The 26,474-nt window shown below is 40.8% G+C and overlaps 1 protein-coding gene across 3 annotated transcripts in view; it reads left to right on the forward strand.

Moving 5' to 3' along the window:
• Nucleotides 1–26,474, forward strand: part of EIF4E3 (eukaryotic translation initiation factor 4E family member 3) — a 46,246-nt gene that overhangs the window by 13,976 nt on the left and 5,796 nt on the right. The window contains exons 2-7 of one of the 3 annotated variants that reach the window (XM_077858079.1): nt 88–160; nt 10,338–10,432; nt 12,071–12,131; nt 14,700–14,766; nt 18,190–18,345; nt 22,704–24,721. In XM_077858079.1, coding sequence (XP_077714205.1) covers nt 88–160; nt 10,338–10,432; nt 12,071–12,131; nt 14,700–14,766; nt 18,190–18,345; nt 22,704–22,750 — 499 coding nt within the window. In that variant the 3' untranslated portion in view covers nt 22,751–24,721. Of the gene's footprint in view, nt 1–87; nt 161–10,337; nt 10,433–12,070; nt 12,132–14,699; nt 14,767–18,189; nt 18,346–19,685; nt 24,722–26,474 lie in introns of those variants that run through there. The other 2 variants (XM_077858081.1, XM_077858080.1) reach the window with 2 other exon arrangements.

The raw sequence follows: 26,474 nt of genomic DNA on the forward strand, positions 1-26,474 counted from the left end.
CTAATTTGTATGAAAACCTGCAAACTGACTTTCATGAACATTGACTATTTTGCTTGTTTCTCTGCTCTTTTGCTTATGTTTGCCTAGATCCCTCCCTGGTGCCACAGCAGCTGAGTGTGCATCAAATCTGAAGAAAATCTACACAGTACAAACAGTACAGGTAAGATCAAGAAATGGACAGGCCAGATTGACATGGTATGTGTTGGAGATGTAATCCTCCAACCAGAAAATGGCTGTCTGCTGGGAGTCCCCACCCAGGGCTCTGTCCAGGTATCAGTTCTCAGGTCCATTTTGCTGGAGCTTGTGCTTAACTAAGTGTAACCCAGAGCACACATCCAAGTGGCCTGCTAAAACTCATTAACTACTTAAATATTTCACAGACCCTCGGGAGCAGCAGACTATGGTGTGTCCCCACATGGATCTTTATCTGCACTCAAATACCAGCTCAGACACTCCCTCTCTGAGCTCTGTTTCCCTTCTCTAGGAGGCAGTAGCACCTCCTCTGCAGGGTTATCTAAGGTTACATAGGAAGAGCAAGTGAGTGTTGGACGTGAAAATGGAAGGTATCAACCCTCTTACCTACTTTACATTTAGCTTCCATTATCCTAAATTGAGCAAGTATCAACCCCTTTAGTTTCCATAAAGTTTACAGAAGGAGGGCACCCCGTCTGGAATCGTTGGGAAGAGTGAGTAAGAAGATAATGTGGTTTCTGTGCTGAGCAGAATATCTGATACGTAGTAGGTTCTCAACACGTGTAAGCTCTTCATTCTATCAGTTCTTTCTGTAGCCAACCCTTATGAAGAAAATTTCTGAAAAACCTGGTTGATTTAGTTGATCACATTTCCATTTTCCTCAAAAGCAGAGTCTATCAAGTGTATCCCCTTTTTGAGGTTAATGCACTGTTATAGACAGAATAAGGATTTAAGGCTGATTTCTACTTGCAGTGCTTCTATGTTTGATACTTTCTAGAAGGGCCAGATTTAAAGTTTTCCTGTTATGCCTCTAAATCTTTTAGTCAGTCTTTCAACAATTTTGTTACATGGGCATCTAGATTGTGTCCCTTAGACAGTTTCTCACATTTAGAAGTAGCACAAAGATCCTTCTTTCAGAACTTTTCCCAATATCTGGTTCAGAAAATTGGATATTCTTAGTCAGGTGCCATGCAAGGCCACTGAGCCAGGTGTAAAGATACAGTCCAGACCATAGGCCATTTCTGATCTCGTTGGGAAAATGGCATAAGCATGTGGAAAGCAAAAGAACAGTGGTGCTGTAAATAATCATGCGGTGCCAAGTACAAGCAGTGTCACAAGGCAGCACGTGGGCCACTGTCCAGAGGGATAAATGCTCTCAGATTCCAGGAAAGACTTCCCCTCACTTGTTCCCTGTGGTTACCTCTTCACAGCAGTCATTGTATAAACCTCAGAGCACTTGATTTTGAAGCCTGTCTTCACATGGAAGTTCTTAGATCCCTTGACTTTTGGAGGTACTCATTAGATTTTTTACATTCCATTATGACATTGGGTCATCAGAGCTCTGCCTGGGATTCTAGGGCAGACATTGGTAAAATCAGATCAAGGTGTCCGTTTGTTTCCCTGAACCTGTATGACCAGAGTATTTGATTGAGCCTTGGCATCCAGCAGCAAGTTAGACAGGGTCTTCAGGGACCAATTTTTAAAGTTCCCAGGTGCACACATATTAGGAAATACTTTCTTAAAAACTATATTGGGGGACACCTGGGTGACTCAGCGGTTGAGTGTCTGCCTCCATTTCAGGGCATGATCCTGAAGTTCTGGGATCAAGTCCCACATTGAGCTCCCTGCAGCAAGCCTGCTTCTCCCTCTGCCTATGTCTCTGCCTCTTTACCCATGTCTCTAATGAATAAATAAATAAGATCTTTAAAAAAACAACCTATATTGGGAGATAATTTGTACTCAGTAAATGTAGATTTCATAAGTGTGAAATTTGGTAAGCTTTGACAAAGGTATGCAGAGATATAATCATAACCCAGATCAAGATAAAAAGATTTGCATCATGTCCATGCCCTTCCATTCAATCCTTCTCTTCCAGAAGCAACCTCTATTCACATTTCTATCCCCATATATTTGTTTTGTTGTTTATGGAATGTCCTATAAATGGAATCATATAGTCCCATACTCTACTGTGTCTATTATTCCTTTCTCTCCTTTCAAGGATTGGGGTACCTGGGTGGCTCAGTTGATTAAACAGCTGACTCCTGATTTCAGCTCAGGTCATGATCTGAGGATCCTGGGATTAAGCCCCCCTCCCAGGCTTTCCACTGAGCAAGGAGTCTGCTTGGGGCTTCTCTCTCTCCCTCTCCCTCTGCCCCTCCTTTCTTCATTCTCTCTCTCCCTAAAATAAATAAATAAAATCTTTTATATAAATAAATGCATACTGAAGGATTAAAGGAATGAATGAGAAGTTAATACATGAACTGCTTTCCTGAACCACAACAGATACTTGCGTTAAGGATCCTTTAGGCTGTAGGCCATGTTCTCAGTGGAGGCAAAAACTGATCCTTGGTGGGGTGAAAAATCCTACTGTTCTTATCGTAGGTAAAGCACAGATACATATCTAGTACATAAACTAATATACAGCTTTGCTATGGTATTAACATTTCACAAGGGAGTGATTAGGAAAAAGGGCTCTTTGGGATGGGCTGGAGGGCTGTGATAATGAAACACTGCCCTGACTGGTCAGGAAGTTCTTTCATATCTCTGATGCCTCTGCCTGCCTGGGTTTCCTTATCTGCCAGACAGAGATAATAACGCTGCCTTACTCCCTAAGATTGAGCAAGGGTTAAATGAGATTGCACGTGGTATTGGATGCTACCCCTGGGCGTCATCAGTTGACTGGCGAGGACGTGGGGAAGGATGTAGAGTAGCCTCACTGCCTGGGTTTCTCTCCCAGATCTGCGACTTACCAGCCCGAGCAAGTTGCTTAACTTCTCTGTATCTCTTACTCATCTGCAAGATGGGAACAATCTTGATACTGATTATATCATGAGGCCCTGAGAATGAAATGACACAAGGAGGTGAAAAGCCCATAGTAAGGGTCCAATAGCAATAACAGGCTCATCTGCCATTACTCACCAATTTCTACTGGAGCATCCTTTTGTGTTTTCCTCAGTCATGTTTACTGTCAGACAGCTGACAGCTGTGCAATTCTACTTTTCAATGATTGATTTCAAACAGTTATTCCCCAGACTATGCCACTGCTGATACCCCTACTCATGAAAACACATTTAACCAATTGGTAACTTTTGGGATTCCAGCCTGTGAGTGTCCTGAACATTTGGGAATAGTCCTTAGTATTTAACAATAGGTTTTGGTGCCAGTTTTAAAGTCATTTGAGGACATCCTTTGGTTCCCCTGTGTTTTTATTCTTTGATTATATAGTGATTCTTGGACCCTTGCTCTTTCAGCACCAAAACTACATCCATAATTGTGTCCATGATTTTTCCCCATCTCCGTTTGGGTGAAATAGAATCATGGGTTATTAAGGACTGCTTTATATATAAGGATATCATATGTCTTTTTGTACTTTGAGGCCCTTCAGCAAATCAGAGTTGTGGATAGGGGTGGAGGAAGAAGTGTTATTCTCATTTATTAGCTACCGAGACTGAGGCTGAGATGTATGTGCTCCAGAATATCCAGTGGAAACGCTAATCTTGCATGTCTCAGGGACTAAAACTCCCACCCCTTCTAGGTCAGTTTTCTTCCTTTCACTCTGCCATGAGTGAGAGATGGGGGGGGCGGTGAGGGGAGGCGCGTGCCTCCAGACGGCCCACTGACCCCTGCTGAGGACACTCTCACTGTAGCCAACAATAATTCTCTTTGCTTTGAGTTAAATTTATTTCCTACTCTCCTGCCTTTCTTGGAAAATTCCATTTTTCATCTAGTTGTGTTTTCCAGATGCTTATTGATTCCTTTTACTCTTTTGTAAACATTTCCAAATTTTCCACATTTCTCCTGTGTTTTTATGTCCTAAATGGATGCAGTACAGAATAGAGCAAGCCTGATTTTTACCTGTGGAAGAATGAAGAGTTACCTGCCAAATATGATTTGCAAGGGAGGGCTCCCTCAGCCCCACTCTCTTTCAGCCTTGCTGCCACAAAACCAGCAATCTCACCCCTGAAACCTCATTCTTCTACAACATTCTATCTTACCTCGGTCATTTGTGTTATCCCCTTCAAGATTTTGCCACACTGTGTCCCACTTGTGCTGTGTTCTACCCAGTATTTCCCATAAATTGGCTGACTTTTTACTTAAATTTACATAATACAGAAACTTCATGTTTTTTCTGTAAATGGATATCCGGCATCGTTTATCATAAACAGAAATCTTCGTCAAAAATACATACAATCTGTTAAAATGAAGAGGATTCTCCTTCTGTACCTGTGTACTGCCAGTGATAACAAGACGTCATCCCTCATCAGAAGGTGGGAAGTTGTGCTATTATAGATCATTAAGTTAGGATGACAGATTGCCTTCCAAACCTTTAGGGAGTGAGGGCTATCCCTTTCAGAGAAAGAGGCTTATGTTATAGGTCAGTGCTGGTAATGAAGAATGATGTAAAGACTGATTCAAATTTTGAACACAGTCGGGCAGCCCACAGTGGGTGGCATCCTGCAATAGAATGACCTGGAATGAACCACTTGGGTGAAAAGAGGGGACCAAGGAAGGAAGGGAGACGCACTGTATTGAAGAAACAGATAAAAGGACTTGCAGCCAGGTCTACTTCATAGATCTGTTGAACAGAGACTTAATTTTGAGTAAGACAGGGTTCCTTATCATTTAATTTATTCATTATGTGTATAATGAGATCAGCATTTGTTGTCCCAACCCATTTGTGCAAAAATAGAATCGCAGTCAGGTTACCCACATCCTCCCTCTCTGCTGGCTTGCCAGCACAGGGGATGGGGAGAGGGTGGGGGTAGGTATTGTGTGGGTGGGGCCAAAGGGGGAAATTAAGCCTTGCACAGTGAAAGAAATTTAGTCACTTCCCATGTAAAACTCAGTCCCCAAAGAGGATCAGAATATGCCACCCCCCAAAATGCCACTTTAGTGTGAGAATTATGTTGAGCTGAAGGTGATGGAGAAACAGCAGCGAAGGATCCCTCTGTTCTCCTGTCTGCTTAATATCAAGGCATAAATTTCCCTTTTAAGGGTAGCAAACTTACCTGTACAAACATCCATTTGGACAGGTAGCCCCCTCTCTTGCCACTCGAGTCTGCACAGCAGACCTTACTGCACAACTGTTTCTACCGTCTGTGTCCTAGTCACCTACCCCAACTGACCACCTGTAAGGAGTCCCAAACCCCTTTTCCTTTATCCATTCACTTTTTAGAGTTTATTACCCTTTGTTATAATGGTACGTAAGCTTCTGAGTCAAACCACTTTCTTTGGGCTTTCATGTCCATTCTCTGAAGCCCCTGTGCACTTCAAAGTATTAACACTAATAAAGAAACATATACCATTGTGCCTTGTTCAGAAAGCAGGGTGCACACTGCTCTGATGTGTTTCCCCAGGCTTTTCTCTGGGCTCTCTCCTCTCAAAGTTTGAATTCCACTTAGCTCTCCAGTTCAGACTTTGTGATTTACTCAGTGACTTCCTATGCGGTGAGCGATTACTCTAACACCCTATCCTTTGTTTTATCTATGTGATGATCAGTTCTCCAGACTCTGGTTCTCTCTTTAAGTCAGGCCCTTTTGGAATTACAAACAAAGCCCATTTCTCTCTCAAGTACCCAGCTCTTGCAGATCAGAAGCACTTTGCTTTCAGCCTACTGTGTCTGCTGTCAGTTAAAAACATCCTTTAAGTTCTTGCTTTGTTTGTTCTTGGTTCTTTCTGTCCTCCCCACAAATATCATTGATTCAGTTGATGGGAAGCAAGCTCCAGACAACTAGAAATTCATTCCTATTGAATGGAAATATTTATTTATTATTTAAAAAAATATTCTCCTGCTTTACATGCTGTGACCCTCAGAAGAAATTCTGGACTTTGGGGTTTTTTTTTTTTGGTGGGGGGGATGGTTTGCTGGGTGTTTTTGTTTTATTTCACACCTGCTTGTCTGTCACAACATGACATTTTTTTTTCTAGTATTTTCAAGTATGTTCTCTTTTTCTTTTTACATTCCAATAAAAACTTGAGGAGGATATTTTTCAGTTTTTCTGGTAGTGAATTATGGCCTATTTGGCAGAAGACTAGCAGGTAGAGCATAATTGCTCCAACCACAACCAGTAGATGAGGGCTTTATCAAGGGGTCACACTGTCCAGTGATTCTAACTACATCTTGCTTCCTTACTTAAGACATATCACAAATTCTCACTTCACCTTTAATCATTAAATTAATCCAATGAAATAGCTGTATCTACCTGCTACATAGAGGAGGAAATTAGGTTTCAGAGGCTCCATTAGTTGTGAAGGGATCCTGAGAACCTCCGTCCTGAATCCAAGTTAATTTTTTTGGATTTACAATTCCACTGGGCAGCCATCATCCCTGCCTCCACTCTTCAAGGATGGTGCCAGAAGGATGCTTGAGAGCTTACCCATCAAGCGCAGACCCCATAGGCAAGGTGTAGACCCCATGGCCCTCATACATCCAGTTCAGTTCCCCAGGGGTGCATCACAGTGCCTGCCTGTAACGGGTGCCTGCAAATGTTGACCAAATGAGCAATGCCCGGCTTTTATACCTTTTGTCGTCTGGGGGGGATCATTTAGGCTTTTAAGAAAAGCACTTAGCCATTATTTATAAATGCTGTGCTAACTTTTACTTCAACCTACTATTTGCAGGCCACTTTGAATTAATTCTAAGAATTCTAAGAATTAATTACAAAGCGATTAGGCTTTTGAAATCTATTGCAAGTTTCTATCTATAGTAAAATTTAGGTATTTCAACAGAGATAAAAATTATTTCAGAGAATATGATAGTGAATTCTCAAGCTTCCAGTGAAATAGCCCTTTTACTTTCACAAAGTAGTGGGGGATAGTCTCAGGAGCTCTGTGATGCTGGATTCTTTCCTCAAGTTGTTTGACCATCATGTGTATAATCGTCCCCCCCTCATCCAACAGGGGTGCATTCTAAGACTCCCAGTGGATGCCTAAAACACTGCATAGTACTGAAGTTCATACATAGTAGGATTTTTCCCCCATACATACATACCTATGATAAAGTTTAATTTATAAATTGGGCACAGTAAGAAATTAACAATAAAAATAAAATACAATTGTAACTATATACTGTAATAAGTGATGTGAATGTAGTCTCTCTCTCTCTCTCTCTCAGAATATCTTATGGTACTGTAGCCACATTTCCTATGATGATGTGAGATCATGAAAAGCCTACATGGCAAGGTGAATGACATAGGCACGTGATGTAGTAGTAAGCTACTATATAGACCTTCTGATGTTATGTCAGAAGGAGGATCGTTTGCTCCTGGGCCACATTTTACCATGGATAACTAATTTAACAAATATTCCACATATTGGTTGAGGCTTGCAACAAGGAAACAGACCAATTTAGTGCTGCATACTTTTTCAGTGGGGCTCTTTTCAGTGATGTCACTGGATATTTTGCTCCTGTTTTATGTTCATGCACAAATGTATAAATATGTGCCTTAATAACTGCCTTAAGTCATTCTATTGCTGTACCTTCTTGGGCTGTAATCTCCTCCTATCAGATTTGCCAAAACTAAAAAAATCATTTGTCTGTTTATTTTCAAGAGAAACTGTTAAAGCCATGAACTTTAGCATGATCCTTAGAGTGTTTTCTTTTTGGATGGGGAGAAGCACTGTGTCACTCTTTTTGAAGTGCTTCAGATACTCGGTGAAATGCCAGGGCCCAAGAACTTTGGCAGGGAGTGGTGAGGGTGGGTACTCTGGTTGAGGTGCTCCATTGCAAGGCTTGAAGTGTAACAACACCAAAGTCCTTTTAGTTAAAGCAGGGATTTTAATTCTAGCATAATTTTATCCATAAATTCTACACAGATCACTGCCACACCATTGGAGAAGTCCCAGACTAGAGCTAACCAGCATACTCAATGTCGTTAAGCGAATCTCCTGACAGGAAGACATCTTCAATAGGCATCCTTCATTCTGTGACTCCTTGACCTGGTCCATGGCTTCCAAGAGGAGAAAGATGTGCCTAAAGCATAGCAGTCAAAGGAAATGGCACAGTGGTTAAGATCACATTTTGGAATCAAACTGTGTGGCTTCAAATTCCACCTCTCTCTATTCACACTCACACCACAGGCAAATATTGGAGTCATGTTATCATTTGCACTAATGGTAAACCATTTATTAGGTAAATACTTCTATAAGGACAGATACTTGTTTGAGGATGTGCTGTTACTACTGATTTCAGCTATTCCCTGTATAGTGCCATGTTAGTATAAGGGATCAAAGTATTTTTTTATTTTAATTTATTTGAGAGAGAGAGACAAGTAGTGAGAGAATGAGCAAGGAGGAGAGGCAGAAGCAGGCTCCCTGTTGAACAGGGAGCCTGAGGCAGGGCTCGATCCCAGGATCCTGGGATCATGACCCGGCCCAAAGTCAGATACTTAACCAGCTGAACCACGTAGGTGCCCCAGGGATCAAGGTATTCTTGATCAGTCTACTGTCAGGTGGTTTTCTGATTTCAGTTTTATCTTACATGTCATTGTTGCTTTCCTTGCAATTAATTCAGCTTTAATTTTTATACCAGATAGGCTTGAACAACTCAAGGATTATCATTCAGCATACATGAAATTTAATTCCACTGCTCCACTACAGAGGCCCTGGGACTTATTTTTCTGGTTGTTCTTTTGTTTGTGCTGTTTTCCTCAGATCTTCTAGGACACCCAGACTTCACTTACCCTATTATACAGAGTGATACTTCTTATTTGTGTAGTAACTCTATGCATAGAGTTCATAATGCAGTGGTATGATGGCCTATTCCAAACAATCTGGGAGGGGCTTTTTTATTTGTAAACTCAATCCTTGTCCTAATCCTTGTGGTCATACCAAATGCTTACTTTTAGACAGATTAGTCTCTGTGCCTGCATTATGTATAAAACAAGAATAATAATTGCGCCCCCTCATGAGGTTGTCAGTAGGGCAGATTACATGCATATGTAGAAGTTCATAGACCAAATCCTGGCACTATTAGTACCTATACCTTTACTATGGTTCTATAATTCTTTTTTTTAAAATTTTTATTTATGATAGTCACACAGAGAGAGAGAGAGAGGCAGAGACATAGGAAGAGGGAGAAGCAGGCTCCATGCACCGGGAGCCCAACGTGGGATTCGATCCCGGGTCTCCAGGATCGCGCCCTGGGCCAAAGGCAGGCGCCAAACCGCTGCGCCACCCAGGGATCCCGGTTACTATAATTCTTAATCTGTTTTTGTCCACCAGCTACTCTGTGTCTGAGTTAGTTCCAGCTGCCATAACAGAATATTATAGGCTGGGGAGCTTGACCAGTAGATACTGATTTCTCACAGTTCTGGAGGCTATAAGTTCAAGATCAGAGTGCTTGTATGGTTGGGTTCTGGTAAAGGCCATCTTCCTGGTTTATAGACAGGAAGACGGTTTATAGTTTATAGCTCTCTTGTATCCTCACATCATAGAGAAAAAGAGGGCTTGTTCTCTTCTTTTTCGTGTCAGGACACTAATCTCATCGTAGGGGCTCTGTCTTTCTGACCTGATTACCTCCTAAAGACCACACCTCCTAATACCATCCTATGGGAGGCTAGGGTGTCAGTATATAAATTTGGGGAGGACACAAACATGCAGTCCTATATTTTGGACAACTTGTTTTAGTAACTACTCCCTGTTCCTTCTAGGAGGGGAATGGAGAGAGTACATAAAGTGATCCCTCTCTGCCTCCTCCTCTGTGAGCCATCCCCTAATCCAAAGCAGAACAGTTTCCTTCTGGGCTTAGAAAGAAGACAGTCTGTGTTAAAAGGAAATATGGTTCACTACATATATTCAGCACTTGAGTCTGTGTTAGATACCATCCACTTGCCAGAAAAGTCAATAGCAAGGTCCATGCCCAGTTTTACATGGAGATACATGGCATAGGGAGGTTTGCTTAATAACTATTGCTTCCTGTGAAGCATAGAACTTGGCCCAACATCAGCAAGGAACGTTCTTTAATGCTATGTTACAATTTGTAACAGAAAACTAGAAGGATTACTGAAAAGGAAATCTATTTTGAATGGATAGGACTTAATGAGAATCTGATTTTCTTCTTGTTTTCTTGAATGCATTAATTTTATAATCTAGTGGCATAGCGAATCAATACTGGGTATATTAAACAAGGTGTTTTTCTTTTGAAGATATTCTGGAGTGTGTACAATAACATCCCTCCTGTGACTAGCCTGCCTTTGAGATGTAGTTATCATTTAATGAGAGGAGAGAGGCGACCACTTTGGTAAGTGTATAACTTGTAATTTGAGGTTAAGGTGGGAGGGAAATGGTTGTGAACCTCATAAAATATTTACTTCATGCCAAATTGGAATGCCAAAGTCATTTTCTCCCAGTAATGATGGAAAGTAATTTTAGCTCTTACTTAATTATGAACGAAGCCGCTGCCCACTTTCCCCTTCACCTTGGGATCCACAATGATGAGTAGGTTTCTCAGTGTTCCCCACTGAACACCCCATTGTGGTCTCACCAAAAATAGGCCATTGTTAGCACGCCAAAGTTATGATGCAGCTCTTCGTATGGGGTGTTGCTTCATTTTGGTTTGTTTTCTCATTTGCACGATAATGGCCTGGATAGTGAACTGAAAAAGCTTCTAGGCTCATGGGAGATGAGGAACAGATGGAGTATCCATGTCTATACTGTATGCTTGAACTTCAGAGACATCTCTCACATGGACCACATAGAAAGTGTGGGAGACAGGTCAGGGCCCAGGGTCTAGATCCTTCTTTAATACCTTGGTGTAGTGATGAGGGTAGAAGATGATAAGCCAGTTTGTTTAACTGGAGTCCCAAATAAAGATATAACATATAAGAATTTATTCTTATGTCCTGTGTGTGTGTGTGTGTGTATTTAAGATACATTTATCTTGTATGTATATAAGAATATATCTCTTATACGTAAATTTATATATATAAATATATAAATAAAGAGTAAATTCTTATACTGTGTCCCTCAGCCATTCTAAGTAACTGAGATGTCCGTTCGGTAGGGCTGAATTGTGCCATACCTGAGCACTCAAATTTCATTAGGAATCCCATGCTCTCCATCAGGTTTGCTTTGCTTTCCTCTGGGTCGCTGTAGTTTTTCAGACAGGCTCTCCCATTTGTGGTGGCAGAGTGGCTTTCATGAGTTCCAGTCTTACGCCCTCCAAGTTTGTCACTGTTAACCTTCACCAGACCCAGTAAGATGCCAGGGCTGGCTGTCATTGGCCAACCATGGATCCTTTACATCCCTGGCCAATCACAAGGACAGAAAGGGGTGGTATTTTCATAGGCAAACCTGGATCGTCAGCCCATCTTTGAGGCTGGGATGCGGAATCAACCCTATTGGAGTGGGTATGATGAAAAGTAGGGGACAAGTAGCTCCTTAAAGGGAAACTGGGGTACTTTTACCAGACAAACAAGCAGATACTACACAGGAAAACACAGCAGATGCCCACCACAGGGACCAAGTCTCCTATAAGGCATACAGTGCGAAGTTGATATGAGAATCAGACAAGGCAATGTCATGAATGTGGTACTAAAACAGAAAGTCCTTCACGCATGTAAAGCACTTGCATTAATTTGTTCATCCCCAGATAGCATAGGGTACCTCTCATCACCACCTCTTCAAGGTGAGAGGCTAGTATCCCATTGCCCACCCGCCACCACCGTGTGGCCACTGAATCCCACTTTCTTCCCTCCCCATCTTCACCCCCTTTCTCTTTCTTTCATTTGCCTCCTTTTCCAGTGAAAGGACTGGGGGGAGAGTTTATTCTAAGAATGCTCCATTGTTTGTTGATTTTAATGTCATCTGCTGTTAAACTAGATGCATGTAGAATTACTTAATCCTTGAGTGTAATTTTAAACCTTGGTCTCCAATCCAGGGAAGAGGAGAGTAATGCCAAGGGTGGCGTATGGAAGATGAAAGTCCCCAAGGACAGCACGGTAGGTTTGTTCTGATCCTCTTCTAGAACTGGCTGTGGTTGGGATTGTTGTTGACTGCCTATGGTGAGCATCTTGTACTTTTTAGGCAATCCACTTGGTAGTCTCAGAATAGGACTGGGGATGAGAAAGTCTGTTCTGACCTTCATGATTTTCTGCCCCCCAGTGTCACCTTGAAAATGTAGTATCATATTTCTTTATACTACTATATATGTAGTAGTAGGACTATTAAAAATTCTGAAGAGCTACATGCTTCTAAACTTGACAGAAAGGCTGATTGTGACAGTCATTTCCTCACCAGCCATGACTAAGATGTGGACGTTGGTATACCTGGTGAGAAGCAGATTCCTGACCACCAAAAGCTTGTCCTTCCTCCACTGAAGTTGGTGCAGAGACAGGGGATGCTTAGGAGGCTATCTTAGCATTCTTTGTGGCTCATGTGGGGCTGTACCCAGCCTCTCTGAGGGTTTCATGAGAGCCTTGTTGGTAGGACGGCCTGTTGAGACAACTAGTTTCTAGTGGCCAAGCTTCAGAAACTGAGATTTTCTAGAATAGGCTCAAATTTATCATACCGACAAAAGTGAACGTTCAAACCCATTCTTAAGCTTTGGGAAACCAAAACAGTTCTTTGAAAATGGATGAAAGGGCAGAAGCTACGAGAGTCACCTTTTCATGGTTTCTTTCATGTGGATAAGCTCAAAGAATTGCAGTGTCTCCTGAGACCCATAGGTTTGAGTCATTTCCCTGTAAGTCATTTCCCTAACCTCTTAAAGAGGTGACCAGATTTATTTGTTAATGATGCAGACTATCATCAAGATGCATAGCTCCAGGATTTGCCTGTTATTTGGCTTTCATAAAAAATGTCAGGGGAGTCAACAACCAGGCAAGGCCTGTGAAAATCCTCCTGTCACTCTTTGAAAGGAGAGAACATAAGTTGTTTTTAATTTCAATGAGGGCACGGTTTCCTTTTCATGTGCTTTATTGACTCACCCCAGACTTTGAGTTCTGGTAGAGACAATTGTGATGTCAGCATGTGGTGAGCAGTAGCTGACGGGCACATTTGCCCTTTCTCTCCTTGGCCATATGCAGTCACAAATAATAACATGTCCATGTCTGTACAAGTGTCCTCTTCATTCACTGTCACTTGTGGAGGAGTGGGAGTCTGGTGGGCCAAAGCTGTCTGATGTCACAACGGGGAAGGGCACTTCCCCTCCCCCCTAACTTCCTTGCAACGCCCTCAACTTCATCATGAACAGTGTAAGACACCGCAGGTGGGACGTAGAAAATGGAGAGGATGATTTCCAGAAGGGAGACAAGCAGAGCCAAAGGGAGCATCTAGGAAAGGGAAAATAAAATCCTCCTTGAGGACTGAAAGGTCATGGTGTTTAACTGCTGTCATCTTGGTTAAAAATTCAGCTAGGCTGCTTTCAGCTTATTAGAACATAGTAATAAACACTATTATTAATAGTTAATATGTAGCAAGCACCTGGCATAGAGCAGACATGCAGCTATTTATGGAACGGATCTTAAATGTTAGCTTTTTTTGCTGCAGTCACAATGCTAAGCCCGTTGAATGCATTTGTTGACTAATTTCATGGTCACAACAACTCTGGGAGGTCAGCTCGTTGTTATTCCCTGCTCACCTACAGAAACTGATGCTCCCAGGGGTTGATAACCTGTCCTATCACAGACTAAACAGCCTGTCAGGATTCAAATTCAGTTCTGGGAGAATTCAGGGCCTGAAAACTCTGGCAAGGAATATGAATGGAACCAAGAACTTTTCGAGGGGGAATAACTGGAAAAACTTTCAGGCCTCCAGTTACTCCTAGGTGCCTGCTGGCTGGTAACTTGATGGCCTTAGTAGATCTTGGGTAGAAGGGACTCCAGGTTTCTCACTTGGGCATGTGTAGCAATTCTTCTAGGGAGAGGCATGCATACCCACATCAAATTCTACCTCTTAACGTAAATAGTCTGTCTCTGGTGGATGGAAATTTCTAAGTATTCACTAAACCAGAAATTTCCCTAAGTGCTCATCACTTTGGTAACCTTTTATAAGTACCTCGTAAACTGCAGGAAAACAAAAGGAAGGGAGGGTTTTGGAGAGAATGATTTTACTAATAGCATTCAACTATAATCAATTGATACATTTTCAATCAGTGAAAGCTAAAGAAATTGGAACATGATAAGTCACTTGAAAGCATTCCCCATTCTTTTGAACTTCATCACAGGTTTCCCTAGAGATTCGCTTTGTGGCTTTGGACACAAAGTTTTATGGACACGGTTTGTGACTTTGGATCCCTCCTAATCTATCTGTGGAAAGTTACTTGTAAAACAATACAGTATATGCCACGATTGTGAGTGTTGACACCTGTGACCTGGGGATGTCTGCGGGTGCCAAATATGGGCATGAACAGTGCATGTGAAGCTGAGGAAAATGTGACTTGTTCAGCTCCTGAAGATACTTGTCTAAAAATATATGTGTTGTTATTGGTTTTTTGTTTTTGTTTTTTATTTTATTTTACTTTATTTTTTGGTTTTGTTTGTTGTTTTTTTATTCTTTTCCCATGCCAGTCCACAGTTTGGAAAGAGTTGTTGTTAGCGACAATCGGGGAACAGTTCACAGACTGTGCCGCTGCAGGTAAAGAAGCTCATGCCGTCAGTCACCCACTCGTGTGTGCTTGGCTTGTGCTTGTCACTTGGAGAAGTTTGTTTCTGTGTGTTTGACTTTTGACATCTTTTGAAGTCATTTACTTGGTTAACTGTGAAGTTACAGGGGTTTTTTCATGTGACCATGGCGTTTCATGTTATGTGTGTGTGTACATGTGCATGTTTCTGTGTGTGTATTACATGTATGTACATATGTATATGTGCATATATCTTTCCCCACATAGCTCATCTTAATAGTATCCTCAAACATTTGTCCAAAAGAAATAGGCAGAAAGAAAAGAAAATTTGGATCTTAACACAGTTTGGGGTGGGTTTCTCATTCTAGTTCCTCCAGAGGGGTAAGTTTTCTGTGGTGTCTGGCAGCGTGGGGAGTGAGGCAAGCACAGTTTTTTCTGTACTTCTTCCCAACCCCCACTAGTTTTTCCTCCCTCCTGTCCTACTCTTGGGCTCCTGCTCAGAGAGACTCACAAAGGCTAGGTGGGGATGTGCTCAACATTAGGACTTATGACCCCACAATTGAAGCTAAAATATAAGGTCCTCAGGCATTTTCAAATACTGAGTGAACTTCTCAGAGCCTCCGTAAGTCCATTTTAATTTTGCTTTGTGTTTATCATGAAACCATCCAAAAAGGAGACGAACTGAATTGCTTGTGTAACGTTTTGTTTTCTTTGTGGCTAATGCCTTCAGAATGCTCCTGAGGTAACATTTAGAATAACACTTTACTATTTAGTTTTCAGTTAAAACATTTTTTTCTTAGCTAATTAGTACTGATTAATTAGTCCTCAGATGTCTCAGATGGGGCCATGGCAAGCTTCACATTCACCTACTAGCAGTTTCAATAATTCTCCTTTTGTTTTGCTTCCTTATTACACCAGCATTCATTCCCTTAAGACAAAACCTGGGTTAAGATGAAATTGTCTTCAAAGTACACATTCCTTCTGTTTTAACAGGGAATGGTTAGCAACTTCACAATATGGAGCCAAAAATACGTCCTAGGTATAATTATAAACACATAAATCCCTGGGAGAGGAAGTTTCCTGTGCGAATTATTCCTGTTTCCAGAACCAGGGAAAATAGTCTAAGTAATAATAAACAGGCAGGATTGAGTAAAGAAGGCCTGTTGTTCCATGGTTGACTTAGGAAATGAGTGCACCATTAACTGTCTGTTAAGCATTAGCTCTTCCATTACCCCAGCTCTGCCACCTGGAGCAAGTCAGCCAGTCTCTCTGGGCCTTGCTTTCCCCATCTTTAAACAGTGGCTCCTCCTAGCTCTTATACTGCCAGTACCCTAAAATAATTAGGGTTTTGCTGGTCAGTTCTACTTTAGAATATTACATGTTTGCTGACGGATCTGCCTTTGCATAAGAGTTGCAGCCTTTTACCACGCCGTTTCTGAAAGTGCTCTGCTAGTAGGAGCCGCCTAGTTACCAAAAGCCAAGCCAAACTGAAATCCTGACGGCTCAGCAGATTCAGCAGCCATCCATTACAGCACCCTCTGGCCAATAGCGTAGAAATGGGCTATCCCCAAAGACAGGAGAATGCTGTTTCCCTAAAAGGCTGATCTAGTGTCTTCATGGCCATTCTTGAGAATGCTAATGAAAATGGCGTGAGCAGGGCTTCCCGCTTCACTTGCTGATTTTCTGTTCACATAGAAGTTCTGATTGTGAGCTCAAGCAAGTATACATTGAAGGCATAAATTCAAAAATAAGAAACCTGAACCAAAACGGAATTTTCAACCCAACAGTGTTTCTTGCAGCTAAGGGATGGCTGTTTTTTTAGAAATTTTGATTTTAAGTGTGACATATCTACAGAAAAGTACACAAATTGTAATGTGTATAACTTGATAAATATTCACAAAGTAAACATCCAGATCCGTAACTGCATCCAGATCAGGGAACAAGCAGAACATTACCCACTGCCCCAAATCCTTCCTTGCCCTCCCTCCCCGCAAAGGTGGCCACCAATGGTCTGCTTCTGATACCATAGGCTGATTTTGCCTGTTTTCAAACATTTATATAAGTGGCATCACTTAGCGTCAAGTCATACACATTTAGCCAGGATCAAATTCATTTTAAAAGAAAAGAAGGAAGAAAGGGAGGGAGGGAAGGAAGGAATACACAAAGGAATTACTTTACTGAAGATGAATGCCTTTGGTAAACTGGATGGGCCCTCCTTTAAATTGTATCAGAATACTAGGATGTTTTAACCCCCAGGCAGAAAACTGGAAAAATTGATGGTATAAATATTTAGATGCACAGATTGAGAGCAAATTAGGCAAATTGCACAAAGCATATTAACTACAGCAAAAGTTCCGAATTTTGATAATGCTCATCTTCTGCATTTTACTTATAGATGCTGAGCATGCAAGTACAGAGGGTCGACCCTGTATCATTAATAGGGCATGAGCACATAAACCAGGAGTAAAAACTCTTTACTCCTGTCATTTTGCTGCAAAATAATGTACACAAAGTAGGAGGAAGGAAGCATATGAATGGGTACAAAACCTTTTCTATCCAGCCACCATTCTCCCAATATCTACAAAAGAGGCCCCAACCCAGAATTTAAAAATAAATTAAAAATAAATTAAAAACCTACATTAATCAATATCAATGAATGCTTTCATGTCCATTCACAGAAGCACTAGAAGAGCAGAGCTACACTCAGAAGATATTTACTCGTATTTTATATATAGTGCTGACAGATGGGTATTGGTTCCTTAACTCAAAGTTCAAAATGCCAAAACCTGGCAGGGAATGGCCAGAGAGGGAGCACTGGAGAGCAATAAGAATTGAAAGGACAGACAAGCAAACCACAAAAAAAAAAAAAAGAAAAGGAAAACCAGCATGAGCAACTTGGAGAACAGAACCTACAGTCTGGGTCCAGTTAGTATTGGGGCAAATAGCACTAACCACCCCACGATCTCTGAACACTTGGCAGGCAGTCAGGAGAAATACTTGCTGTTCTTAACAAAGACAGTCAAGCATCGAGGAAAAAGTTCATTTGAGTTCACTTGGCTTTCAGAGGACAGAGCATTATGCAACCCATTTTAGAAAAAGTCTCATCAAAACAGGCTAAGAAGAAATAAGTCAAAAAAGCTTTGGTAACACGTTAAAAAGGATAAATTACTTATCTGGAAAAATTCGTTTGGCTGGAACATGATGTTTATCTAAGTCCCTGGATCAACGTAATGTGCCTGTTACAGCTTTTTTGTCCACTAACTTGCTTTTGTCCAGAGGCTTCCCTTAGAAAAACAGTATTTATTTTGTGTTCTCTTGTCCCACCTTCTTTTTATGATCTTATCCATAATTTACAGCTAAGATGAGAAGTGCTTAAAAAACAACACAGACAGACCGGGAATTATCACCCATTTCTTTCTTCTCTGCCTTCCCCCCAGATGACGAAGTAATAGGAGTCAGCGTCAGCGTTCGGGACCGGGAGGATGTCGTCCAAGTCTGGAATGTAAATGCCTCTTTAGTGGGTGAAGCCACTGTGCTAGAAAAGATCTATGAACTTCTGCCCCACATATCTTTTAAAGCCGTATTTTATAAACGTAAGTCTTTATTTTCAGTTATTAATTTCTAGCTTATTCTATCAGTACTCTTAAAGACGGAGTCGATGTTGCACGTGAGGTAAAGGTAGAATCACTCCAAATTCTGTAATCCAGAAAATAACTCCTAAAATACGCATAAGTGTTTCAAAAGACGAAAGTTCAAGTCTCAAGAAATTAAAATGAGATTTTACTGTCACCTGAACACATGGATCAGAAAAGGTGACGCGTATTTTATTTGTTATTTCAGATTTTTAAAACTGATCTTAAATTTGTCATGCTCAGGAAAAAAAACTACCTTCTATTTGAAGCAACAATAACAAAAATGTTATTGTATGAGCTGGCAGGTAAGACATTCAATCATCCCTTCATAAACAGGAATTTATAATGTATAACATCTGTATTTGTGGAGGAACTTGTTCTGAGCGCAGGGGTGATTGAATGTCCTACTGAAATGCTAATACTTCCTCATTACGGGAGACCGTGACACAGAACGAAAGAGAATTCACGCACGGTGGTGAAATGTTAACAGTATGAATAGCTGTGTGGACCCATTGTTTCCATCATGATTCATGTTCATTGCTTTTGTGTGCTCTTTTGAAAAAGTCATCTTTTTTCATAATGAAAACAGCTTAGTGCTATTAAACCAATGTTTGGTAGATCAAACTGCAGGTTACACTTTTAACAGTGGGTTCGAGGAAAGTATTGACAGCACTACACATACATCTGATAAATTCCTATTTCCCAAACTGTTCCAAGAGTCAGTAACCCAATTTTTGTTAACTGTGTGATATTTCATTGATTCTAAGATGCCTTTGATGATAAGTATTATTTTACTATTACTAAGAAAGAAAAATAAAAGGCTTCCAATTAAACTATGATGCATTATTGATTCTAGGGTTCTTCCAATGTGGGCTGGGGAGCGCATCTTAGTCTTATTGAAATACACTCCATTATCGTTTAACTTTTCCCAACCCCTTGCCAAAAAGAGAAAAAAAAAGCAAACGTTCTTTTGGGATCATCTTGGTATGATAGAGGTTATTAAAACAAAGGCCTCCCTCAAAGGAATCATAAAATCACAGGCTAAATGATTTAGATTTTAAGCAACAAGACTGGTATGTTGCTGCAGATATTCAGCAGGTGCTTAGCTTCTGAATTTTCAATGAAAGTTTAAATAAAAGAGACAGGAAGATGGCCCTGCAGAAGTCGATTCTTAGCTGTACAGTATGGAAATTGCACATTTGTAGATGCAACTTTCAGTTGGGGAACATTAATTGTATTTTCAGCCTAGATATTAATTAAAAGGTCACCAAGGGTCTTTTCTTGTTTTTCTACTTCACAAGACTAACTTTCTGGAAGAAAATGTATTTCATGGCCATTTATGAATGGGGCTACAACATTCGTTACCACCTTTGAACCAGCTCCACATTTGACTCAAAAGGAGAGAGAAGCAATTTGGAGTCATCAAGTCAGGCACTCTGAATTTTTGTTCCCCTTCAACTGTGTGACCTCAAGCAAGTCACACCTTCTCATCCTTTTACTTACTGGTCAAAATATTGAGGAGGTTGGTCTTAAATGATCTCCAAGGTTCCTTCTACTTCAATATTCTCTGATTAAATTTCTAAGTAACACGGTTAGCAGCAGGTCCAAGATGATAGGAGTATTTCACTAGAAAATTAAGCCACAGAGTTGTTAGGCTAGTTGTTAGGGCAGTGGTAATAATCAGGTAAGACAGAACAAGGATGAGTCACTGCTTAGTTGTGATGGCTTGGAGGGAGGGGAAAGGCAAGCCAAATAAGGGGGAGAAGTTGCAACCTGGCCAGTTGAATCAAGCTGAATAGATGCCCTAAAGATAGATGCCATTGTGAAGTTTGTGAGTAATGCAGAACTGGCTAGGGTCTCCGTAGAAATCCATATTTTAATGGCATAAATTAACATTTAAAGACTCAGAGATTATTCAAATAAAAATTTGAATTGGAAAAAACAAGCAATTCTCTTTATTTTATATAAAGCAGGCAGTCCTTTACTCAGTAGGATTATTGTACACCACGTGCTGCAGAATTGATTTGGAAAAATGAGGTTTGGGCAGAATTCTTATTCACAGCATGATGAAGAACAGTCGTAGGGTGAGCTAAGTTAGCAATGGCCAACTCCATGCTTTTATTCTGTCTTGTTAAAAGGATCCTGGTGTAAGTATTCACAAGGGTACAGAAGCCAGGTGACATGGCAGGTTTTCCATGTAGAAGGAGCCCAAGCGCATTTGGTCAAGGCCTCCAGCAGGGGAGATGAGGAGTGGGCTCTTGTTTGGTTATACATGATTTGGATACAGATGAATTATTTGACTGAGATACTCACAGTGTACAGAGGACGCTTCCCCCCACCCCAGCCCTATGTTTCCCCCATGCCGATTCTGTTCTGTTCTTCAGAGCAGCTGAATGACATCTTTTCTGATGTGAGAATACTTAGAGCAGAGGTTGGCAAAGTATGAACCTTATGCCAGACCTGCCCCCTCCTTGTCTTCTTTGGTAGGGGCTGCAGCTAAGAATGGTTTTTCACATTTTTAAATGGTTGGAAAAAATCAAGGGAAGAACGACATTTCGTAACACATGAAAACTGTATGAAATTCAAATTTCAGTGTCCATATATAGATAAAGCGTATTGGCACCTAGCAGTGCCCATTTGTGCACATTTCGCGTATGGCTGCTTTAGTGCTAACAGTGGCAGAGTTCATCATTAGGACAGAGAACCTGTGGCCTGCAAAGTATAAATTATTTATTTTCTGCCCCTTTCCAGAGCAAGTTCTCTTGACTCCTGGTTTCAAGAATTCTATATTCTTTTTTAGCCAAGGCTCACCTAAGGCTGAAAGAACGTCTATCTCGCAGGCCTCCCCTATTTCTGAACGTTCTATTCTGTCTCCACAGCCTGTCAGTCGCAGGACTTCAGTATCTCAGCCATGACCGCCCCAGACTGTCCCTCACATTTAGAGTAATAAAAAATCTCTGGACAGTCCATATCTCTTGATTTATCCCTTGGAGCCCAGCATCACTGAGAGGTCTGGGGCTTCTCCTTTGACTCTGCAACACTGTATATTTTACTGCAGAACAGCCCATGTTTGCTTCGGTCCTGGCTCTAAAAGTCTGCTTTAAAAAGAAAAAAAAACATAAAAGGTTAAATATTTGTGAAGTTCTACATGCAAAAAGCATTCTGTTAAATCATTTTTGGTTGTAGGCTATCCTTAGGAATTTGGCCAGCCCAGGGTAACCCTGGGAGCTGTAGGGTACACTTTGCCCAGGTTTCATCCAACTGAAGAACAGGTTGGGGTAAACATCCAGGATGAGGGGGAGATGGTCCCTTGCCCACCCTTTCACCCCTTCAGACACTAGTGTGAAGAATCCAATCTATATTCAAAGCAGAGAAATAGGAGGGGCTTGACAGGTGAAATGGGCCAGCCCATCGGTGCCTTCCCAGGACATGCCATTCACTGCCCATAGGGGGAGGGTGTAGGGAGACAAAGCACAGAGAATTCTGAGTTGCCTTTGGCTTTATCAGACCCAAGCCTCAGGGACCTTTCCCCTCAAAAGAAGAGGATCTGCCCTGCCTTCATGATGATGCTTAGCCAGATTCTAGGAAAAGAGGACTTTGACACTTGGCCTTTTTTGCCTTGGAGAAAATGTTATATATTTTATGAATGTCTCATTTCTCACTTCTACTTTATAAAATTTTAAGTCTTTGAACAATATTTTTGATAGCATATTTTTTTTAATTCTAGCATTCCTAACTGTATTAGTGATTTGCAAGCCAGACAACAGGACTGGAAAAAAAAAAATCAAAACCATTGGAAAAAATAAAAAACCCATCGGTTTTAGGAAATTTCACTTCCCACAGAGAGGGTTCTCAGAGGTGGGGGGGGGGGCGTAATACGATTGCTTACCCCGTTGTGTTCTTTGCTTTGCTTTATTTTTGTTTTATTTTATTTTTAAAGATAGGTCTGTGCATGGCCCCGGCGTGGGTAACATTGGGTTCCCCTGCCCCATGCATCCTGTGGGGTGCATCCCCCACCCCGTAGCACTGAAGGCCCCACATATTCTCTTCATCAGCCCGTGGGGATTACTCATCCTCTCGGCACAGCAAGAAGAAACAGGCAGCATGCCCATTGCTTGTTTATTCCTTGTTTTAATTTTCATGATTACGTTTCTCAGGAAATGCACGCCTTAGCTAACAGTTACTGGCACAAAAAAAGGTATTTGCGTTCTTGCCAGCCTTTGGGAAAACTGAATGAGATGCCTTAGAGAAGGGTTGCCCCATCCTTTGCTTAAAGTTTTCTTTCCTTTTTTTCTTTTTTGTTTTTTTCTGTCCTTTAGCCCATGAAGAGCATCATGCTTTTGAAGGTGGACGTGGAAAACACTAATTGCACACTCTGTAAAGAATTCTTTGTCCTTTGCTGATTGGTTTTGGAAACGGTCTTAACAGGAGGGAGAGTGAAGAGAAGACTTGCCGAAGCCCGATGCTGGTCCATTTAGAGTGGGTTTCTGTCCTTGCAGATGGGGCAATTAGGGCTCAAAGTGGCAGGTGGGGTGGGGGTGGGGGGCTGTGTGGGTTTCTACCGTCACATTACTTGCTTTTTTTTTTTTTTTTTTTTTTTTGGCTTTCTAAATTCTCTGTTCTTTCCACTCTGGGTTTTATTATTTTTTTTTTTGTCCTTTTAAATTTCCTTATTCAGTCTAATTATTGTTTTCTACACTCCCCTTTCATTGAGGCACAAGAAATCGGTTTCCCTTTAAGTAGCTCTGCTGTACCTAGTTAATGAGAATATGCCTAATCGTGACAATACTGCTTTTGAAAACCACAGTGTACTTGCAGGAATACTAGCTTGGTGAAACCTGTCTTGATTATTTGTTGTGACACATTCCTACACACTGTGCACTGGGCATTGTTTTTTTCTGTCCCAGGGAAAAGAAAAACCATACTTATTCTGATTTTGCACTGACAGCACACACATCTTTTATTTTTCCTTTTTTAAACTTTTTTTTTTAGCGATAAAAGGAAAATAATAGTTGGGTTGCCTAACATGATAACTATAATCACGGTTGAACATCAGGATATAAATCAAACTCTAGGTCTTCACAACCTCTATGGAAGTATTTCTAACCAGAATTTCAACTTGGCCTTTTCAAAGGATAGGCGTAGAGTGGTAGCAAAGGATTTTTCCTGGTAGGAAACCTTGTATTTCTGATTGGAAGAGGGAGTGATATTTTAATTGTTTGAATTAAAGCTGCTTCTGAATTTTGGGGTTGTGTGCCCACTGAGGGCTTTCCACATCCTCTCGAACACACTTTGTTAGATTTTCCCTTTTTCCTGCTCACACAGTATGTCATTTCCAATAATCAATAGCCCTCCTGCCTGGGCAGCTCTCCCCTGCCTTTTTCATTTAGGAGCATCAAGGTAAACCTCATTTCCAGGATCAATGTGAACATTGACAAAGTGGAACTTTTGAGTGCATTCTGTTGATGCTAATTTTTTGGAATTGTTAATATATGTTGCATTATGTTACCAAAGAAATATTGGTTTTAGTAGAAGGAAATGGCCACCCTCTAAAACACTGAGACTTTTTCAAAATGTGTTCATTTCCCTCTCTTGACTCTGCCAAGCTTCCTACTGCTTTTACCTGAAAAAGGCAGGGCCACTTGAAGACACTTCCTCCTGCTGGCTTTTTTCTGAAACCAGGGAGCTAGTGCACGCTTATATATTTCACAAAAGGGCCCAGTGCTCAGAACTTCGTTGTACCCAGGGTTTTTAATCCCTCTTGCAGTATTGACCAGCAGAGAGAAATGGGGTCACTTTAAGCCTCCAACCTGCATTTGTAAATAAAATTTTCCATTTGAACATCCTAAAAAGACTTTCAGCAATCTCTTTATGAAAGTTGTGCCCTTCACTTGCATTACTAACCACATCAACCATAATCTCAAGGATTGTAGTTTTAAAAAAAACTCCTTCATTTCTAAATGAGTTTCTTCAGTGATTTCAGAATGAGGCTATAAGGGTATGAGACCCATTTTTCAAAAGCCTGGAACTTGCTTCTCTAAACATTGTACTAACATCCAACTTATTTTTAAATTATTCATCAAGGATTTTTTAAAAATTATTCTGAACATGAATTTAAATTCTTTTTTTATAATATAAGTATTTTTCTGATAGATTAGAAAAAAAAAGAATAATTGACCTATCTTTGTTTTAATTGTCATATATATTTCCATAAGTAAATGGATTTTGAAGTATTTTATTTTTTTGAACTTTATTTAAAGCATTGTGATGACATGTTCAGCTTCTGCATGTATGTAGCCTTTGAAGAAAAAAAATAAATAGGAATGCTAGGCTCACATTAACGTTTTTGAGTTTCTGTTGTTTGTGATCATGGCACACGGCTTTACGCACAAAGTAGGTTTTTACCCCAGAGAACTTCTGCACCAATTTCTGACCCTGCGGAAAATACCAACTGTGAGAAGGACTTAATTTGCCAAATGTTAAGAACCTATTATCTAAATTACTTTAAGAGTGGATTTTGTCAGATTTTGCTTTGGAAATTGTTTTAATTGAATATTTAGTTCCTAATAGACTTTGTATGAACTAAGCTGATTTAATCAGTCTAAAAACCTCTCATTACCTTCTTGGATTAAAGAAGCTAATACTCTTTTAAGATACAAGGAAATATCTTGTGGGGCATGTGACTTTTGTTTAGGGCCGTGTACCCATGCTGGGGAAGGTGGCAACTTGCAGTAGGATCCTGATTTTTCAGTCCAGTCCTTGCAGGGGCATGCAGCCTATCCTCTCTACAGAGAGCCATATGGAAGTCACAGTGCTGACTTTCTTACTTCTGTTGTTTCTTAGGTCTGGATGCACAGCCAGGGTCTCTGATGGAAACCAGTATGCATTTTCTCCTCCCGTTGTCCCACACTACATCATAGGCACTTGCTTCCATTGGGGAGGCTTCCCCTATTTAATTAGGATGGATAATACCCACTTAAAGTAACTTTTCTCCTGTAAGCAGTTCCTGAAGTGTTGACTTACTCCACTTAAAGATTCCCTTCTAGACTTTCCCACATTTCTGAAATGAGGGGATAGTTTACAGTGAACTTGTCCATTTAATATAATGTGGCTCTTAAATTCATGGTAAAATTGACAGCAAAACAAACAAAACCACACACACACACACACACACACACACAAAAGGAAAAACACAACTCTAGTAAACTTTAAGTACTTTGAGTCATTCTCAACTTTCTTCTTGACTTCAGCTCATGTCTATACCATACACACAGTTCTAGGACTTCAATAGATGAATGAAACTTTGGGTATCATTGAGTAGTAGACACAGTGTGCAGACTACTGCAGAGCCTTGACCAAACCCATCCCTTGTGAAAGGACATGGGGTAGCAAGTGACAGAGCTGGGCATTAAAGTGTGCAGGCTACATAGCCAGTCTAGGTTCCTTGAACTGAGAACACTCAAAAGTCTGTCAACCTAACCCCCAAATAGCTCACCCAGATCAAGTACTACATACCTGATCCAGTCTGGCCATTGATAATGCCAGGTATCAATATATAATCAGATATCCTCTCATTTTCTCCCTGTGACTCTCAATGACTAAAGCGATGCTACAGTTTGGGGTTTGAAAATAACCTTATTGGAACAGGAGGGGGGGGGTCTTTGCTGTGAGAAGCCCAGCTCATAGAAGGTCCTGTCTTTTGTACTTAAAAGTGACAACATTTGGAGCGATCACATGGTGGCGCTGCCTTCCAGCCAACAGTTCTGGCTCAGCAGCATAATTTATCCAGCTATGTTTGTGTAATTATTTTAAGATTCAAGTGCATTTTGCTCTTCTGGTTTTATAAAAAATTTGGTTAGATACTACCAATAGAAGTTTAGCTCTCCTATACCTAATAAAAACGTGTGAAAGATAGAAGTCTCTGGATGTGCTTTAAAAAATCTCAAATCTTAGGCTCTCAGTGAGCTTCTGTGCAGTTATGAAGAGAAAGAACGAAATAAACTAACATATAGGAAATACCAGAAATATTTCATCAAATATTATGCCCAAGGGGAGAAGTAAAATTAGGGTTTGGTTTTGGGTTTTTTAAG

Source organism: Canis aureus, chromosome 19, assembly GCF_053574225.1.
Source record: "Canis aureus isolate CA01 chromosome 19, VMU_Caureus_v.1.0, whole genome shotgun sequence".
Taxonomy (NCBI): domain Eukaryota; kingdom Metazoa; phylum Chordata; class Mammalia; order Carnivora; family Canidae; genus Canis; species Canis aureus.